The following is a 6,000-nucleotide window of genomic DNA, read 5'->3' on the forward strand; positions in this document are numbered from 1 at the left end:
AATTCGTATTATGAAAGGATGTTTTCAATATACGAATTCGTATTATGAAAGGATATTTTCAATTTACGAATTCGTATTATGAAAGGATGTTTTCAACATTCGAATTCATATTATGAAATGATGTTTTCAATATGCGAATTCGTATTATGAAAGGATGTTTTCAATGTGGAAATTCGTAAAACACCTTCAACTCACTAAAGCACTGTGGTCTGCTTATAATAAAAGGATTGTTTTAAAATGTGAATGCCTAAAACGGTATTATGAGGCTAAAACTGATAAATAGTCTTTTTTTTTTTATGTTTGTTTTAGAATGACAAGATGTGCTTTGGAATGGTAACCTTTGCCAAGAAATTAAATTTCAGAGATTTAGAAGTCTAAGTTAAGTGAATAGAAATTAAATTTCAGAGATTTAGAAGTCTAAGTTAAGTGAATAGAAATTAAATTTCAGAGATTTAGAAGTCTAAGTTAAGTGAATAGAAATTAAATTTCAGAGATTTAGAAGTCTAAGTTAAGTGAATAGAAATTAAATTTCAGAGATTTAGAAGTCTAAGTTAAGTGAATAGAAATTAAATTTCAGAGATTTAGAAGTCTAAGTTAAGTGAATAGAAATTAAATTTCAGATTTAGGAAACTAATTTGAGTAAATATAAATTAAATTTAAGAGATCTGGTAGTTGATTTAAGCAGCCAGAAATTGAATATCAAATTTGATAGTCAAATTCAAGCGAACAGAAATTAAAATTCAGATTTAATAATCAGATTCAAATGAACAGAAATTAAATATCAGATTTGGGAATCTGATTTAAGTGATTAGAAATGAAATATAATAAATTTGGGAGTCTAATTCAAGCGAACAGAAATTAAGTTTCAGAGGTTTGGGAGTCTAATTTAAGCGACCAGATTTTGGATTTGAGAAATTTGAGAATCTAATTTAAGCAACCAGAAATTAAATGTCAGATTTGGAAGTCTAATTTAAATGACCAGAAATTATATATAAGAAATTGGAGAATCTAATTTCAGCAACCAGTAATTAAATGTCAGGTTTGGGAGTCTAATTTAAGGAACCAGAAAATAAATGTCAGATTTGGGAGTCTAATTTAAGCTACCAGAAAATAAATGTCAGGGTTGGGAGTCTAATTCAAGGAACCAGAATTTAAATGTCAGATTTGGGAGTCTAATTCAAGCAACCAGAAAATAAATGTTAGGTTTGGGAGTCTAATTCAAGGAACCAGAAATTAAATGTCAGATTTGGTAGTCTAATTCAAGCAACCAGAATATAAATGTCTGATTTGGAACTCTATTTCAAGGAACCAGAATTTATATGTCAGATTTGGGAGTCTAATTCAAGGAACCAGAAATTAAATGTCAGATTTGGGGGTCTAATTCAAGCAACCAGAATTTAAGTGTCAGATTTGGGAGTCTAATTCAAGCAACCAGAATTTAAGTGTCAGATTTGGGAGTCTAATTCAAGCAACCAGAATTTAAATGTCAGATTTGGGAGTCTAAGCTACCAGAAAAATAAATGTCAGGTTTGGGAGTCTAATTCAAGGAACCAGAAATTAAATGTCAGATTTGGGAGTCTAATAAGAGCAACCAGAATTTAAGTGTCAGATTTGGGAGTTTAATTCAAGGAACCAGAAATTAAATGTCAGATTTGGGAGTCTAATTAGAGCAACCAGAATTTAAATGTCAGATTTGGGAGTCTAATTCAAGTAAACAGAAATTAAATGTCAGATTTCGAAGTCTAATTTAAGCTACCAGAAATTAAATGTAAGATTTGGGAGTCTAATTCAAGCAACCAGAAATTAAATGTCAGATTTGGGACTCTAATTCAAGTAACCAGAATTTAAATGTCAGATTTGGGAGTCTAATTCAAGCAACCAGAATTTAAATGTCAGATTTGGAAGTCTAATTCAAGCAACCAGAAATTAAATGTCAGATTTGGGAGTCTCATTCAAGCAACCAGAATTTAAATGTCAGATTTGTGAGTCTTATTCAAGCAATTAGAATTTAAATGTCAGATTTGGGAGTCTAAGGTACTAGAAAATAAATGTCAGGTTTGTTAGTCTAATTCAAGAAACCAGAAATTAAATGTCAGATTTCGGAGTCTAATTAGAGCAACCAGAATTTAAATGTCAGATTTGGAAGTCTAATTCAAGGAACCAGAAATTAAATGTCAGATTTGGGAGTATAATTCAAGTAACCAGAATTTAAATGTCAGATTTGGGAGTCTAAGCTACCAGAAAATAAATGTCAGGTTTGTTAGTCTAATTCAAGGAACCTGAAATTAAATGTCAGATTTGGGAGTCTTATTCAAGTAACCAGAATTTAAATGTCAGATTTGGAAGTCTAACTCAAGCAACCAGAATTTATATGTCAGATTTGGGAGTCTAAGCTATCAGAAAATAAATGTCAGGCTTGGGAGTCTGATTCAAGGAACCAGAAATTAAATGTCAGATCTGGGAGTCTAATTCAAGGAACCAGAATTCAAATGTCAGATTTGGGAGTCTAATTCAAGCAACCAGAATTTAAATGTCAGATTTGGGAGTCTAATTCAAGCAACCAGAATTTAAATGTCAGATTTGTGAGTCTAATTCAAGCAACCAGAATTTAAATGTCAGATTTGGGAGTCTAATTCAAGCAACAAGAAATTAAATGTCAGATTTCGGAGTCTAATTCAAGGAACCAGAATTTAAATATCAGATTTGGGAGTCTAATTCAAGCAACCAGAATTTAAATGTCAGATTTGTGAGTCTAATTTAAGCTACCAGAAATTAAATGTCTGATTTGGGAGTCTAATTTAAGCTACCAGAAATTATGTGTTTGATTTGGAAGTCTAATTTATTCTACCAGGAATTAAATGTCAGGTTTGGGATTCTAATTTAAGCGACCAGAAATTAAATGTCAGATTTGGGAGTCTAATTCAAGCTACCAGAAAATAAATGTCAGGTTTGGGAGTCTAATTCAAGCAACCAGAAATTAAATGTCAGATTTGGGAATGTAATTCAAGCAACCATAATTTAAATGTTAGATTTGAGAGTCTAATTCAAGGAACTAGAATTTAAATGTCAGATTTGGTAGTCTAATTCAAGGAACCAGAATTTAAATGTCAGATTTGGGAATCTAACTCAAGCAACCAGAATTTCAATGTCAGATTTGTGAGTCTAATTCAAGTAACCAGAATTTAAATGTCAGATTTGGAAGTCTAATTCAAGCAACCAGAATTTAAATGTCAGATTTGGGAGACCAAGCTACCAGAAAATAAATGTCAGGTTTGGGAGTCTAATTCAAGCAACCTGAAATTAAATGTCAGATTTGGGAGTCTAATTCAAGCAACAAGAATTTAAATGTTAGATTTGAGAGTCTAATTCAAGGAACTAGAATTTAAATGTCAGATTTGGTAGTCTAATTCAAGGAACCAGAATTTAAATGTCAGATTTGGGAGTCTAACTCAAGCAACCAGAAATTCAATGTCAGATTTGGGAGTCTAATTCAAGTAACCAGAATTTAAATGTCAGATTTGGAAGTCTAATTCAAGCAACCAGAATTTAAATGTCAGATTTGGGAGTCCAAGCTACCAGAAAATAAATGTCAGATTTGGGAGTCTAATTCAAGGAACCAGAAATTAAATGTCAGATTTGGGAGTCTAATTCAAGCAACAAGAATTTAAATGTCAGATTTGAAAGTCTAATTCAAGCAACGAGAATTTAAATGTCAGATTTGGGAGTCTAATTCAAGCAACCAGAAATTAAATGTCAGATTTGGGACTCTAATTAGAGCAACCAGAATTTAAATGTCAGATTTGGGAGTCTAAGCTACCAGAAAATAAATGTCAGGTTTGTTAGTCTAATTCAAGGAACCAAAAATTAAATGTCAGATTTGGGAGTCTAATTCAAGGAACCAGAATTTAAATGTCAGATTTGGGAGTCTAATTCAAGGAACCAGAATTTAAATGTCAGCTTTGGAAGTCTAATTCAAGCAACCAGAAATTAAATGTCAGATTTGGGAGTCTCATTCAAGCAACCAGAATTTAAATGTCAGATTTGTGAGTCTAATTCAAGCAATTAGAATTTAAATGTCAGATTTGGGAGTCTAAGCTACCAGAAAATAAATGTCAGGTTTGTTAGTCTAATTCAAGAAACCAGAAATTCAATGTCAGATTTGGGAGTTTAATTTAAGCTGTAATGGGTCAAGCTGATATCCATGAGCTCAAAAGAGGGAAGATGAACGAGTGAACGAGAAATATTAAGCGACCTAGTGAGTTGAATGTTTAATAGGATTTTCCTCTCACCTTAGGAGTGAAGAGATGCCCAATGCCGTCAGCCATGCCCCTGAGGGTGACGCCCCTGACGAAGAACACCAGAAGCACCAGGTAAGGGAACACAGCTGTCACGTAAACAACCTGTTGGAGAAAAACAACTTTATGATTAAAAGAATTTTAAGTTGAGAAGATTAGGTCTATCTGCTGAGTTATCAGCAGTCATTGCCTGGCCCTCCCTGGTCCTAGCATGGGTGGAGAGGGGGCTTGGGTGCTGATCATATGTATATACGAGGGTACACTCGGGCACACTATTCTAGATTATTTCTCTTCCTCTTGTTTTGTTAAAGCTTTTGTAGTTTATATGAGAGATATTTATTTTGATGATGTTACAGTTCACAAAATATTTTATTTTTCTTGTTACCTTTCCTGACTGGGCTATTTTCCCTGTTGGAGCCCCTGGGCTTATAGCATCCTGCTTTTCCAACTAGGGTGGTAGCCTAGTAAATAATAATAATAATAATAATTATAATAATAATAATAATAATAATAATAATAATAATAATAATAATAATAATAATAATATGACCTGTCAGTCTTTAGGGCAACGTCCTACTTGATAGGACAATGTCACTCTTCCTTGCCCTTGCCATTCATGAGTGACCTTTAAAACTTTAAACCTTCAAACGTCCTTCTTTTGTTTCTCTTAAATCAGAGAGAGAGAGAGAGAAAGAGAGAGAGAGAGAGGGAGAGAAAAAAAAAACAGGTCACCAATCTGTAAATGGCAACGAAAACCAACCTTGCCGGACGCCACGATGCCCTTCATGATACACACGTAGATGAGGACCCAAGCGATGGCCATGCAGCCGGCGATCTTCCAGTTGAAGTCTCCCGGATCGCTGATGTTGGTGGTGATCTCGAGCGTGTCTCGGTACCAGAAGTACTGCGTGGGACCCGCCCTGTCGCACTCGCGAGACAGACTCGTCTCATTCTGAACGACGCCAATGGCGTGGGGGCAGTCGGACCATGGTAACGGCGATTGGAAGCTCTGGAAGGTAGGCGAGAAGTATGATTCATTTAAAATATTAGGTAGAAATAATGAATTTTCATTTATATCATAAGTAGAATTAATGAATTTTTTGGGTCTAGTTTAGTTAATGAATTTTATGAATAGAATGATTGGATTTTCATTTAAATCATGTGTAGAATTAATGAATTTCCATTTAATTCATAAGTAGAGTTACTAAATTTTCATCTAAATTATACTCACTTTTTCATTTAAATCGCAAGTAAAATTTATGAATTTTCATTTAAATCGCAAGTAGAATTTATGAATTTTCATTTAAATCGTAAGTAGAGCTTGTGATTTTTTGTGGGTCTTCACGTATAATTAATGAATTTTTATTTAAATCTTAAGTAGAATTAATAAACTCCCTGGGCTTTTTTTTTTTTGGGGGGGGGGAAATGGTGCAATCAAATGAAGGTGGGCAAGAAATTTTTATATTATGATTCTAAGTAAATGAATTCCCTATCATTCGGATTTTAAGACGCATGTAAGTAGACATCATATGATTGTCGTAATAGAATGTATTGTATATGTTATTGGGAATATATATATATATATATATATATATATATATATATATATATATATATATATATGTGTGTGTGTGTGTGTATAGATATATATATATATATATATATATATATATATATTTATATATGCATATATATATATATATAT

General features: G+C 32.7%; 1 protein-coding gene across 1 annotated transcript in view; it reads right to left on the bottom strand.

Annotated features, from left to right (window-relative positions):
- LOC137624233 (sodium-dependent neutral amino acid transporter B(0)AT3-like) overlaps positions 1-6,000 on the bottom strand; it is a 96,080-nt gene that overhangs the window by 40,751 nt on the left and 49,329 nt on the right. Inside the window, exons 4-5 of the mRNA XM_068354741.1 lie at positions 5,056-5,304; positions 4,290-4,400 (exon numbers count right to left, since the gene is read on the bottom strand). Coding sequence (XP_068210842.1) covers positions 4,290-4,400; positions 5,056-5,304 — 360 coding nt within the window. The remainder of the gene's footprint in view (positions 1-4,289; positions 4,401-5,055; positions 5,305-6,000) is intronic.

Source organism: Palaemon carinicauda, chromosome 31 (assembly GCF_036898095.1).
Source record: "Palaemon carinicauda isolate YSFRI2023 chromosome 31, ASM3689809v2, whole genome shotgun sequence".
Lineage (NCBI taxonomy): Eukaryota > Metazoa > Arthropoda > Malacostraca > Decapoda > Palaemonidae > Palaemon > Palaemon carinicauda.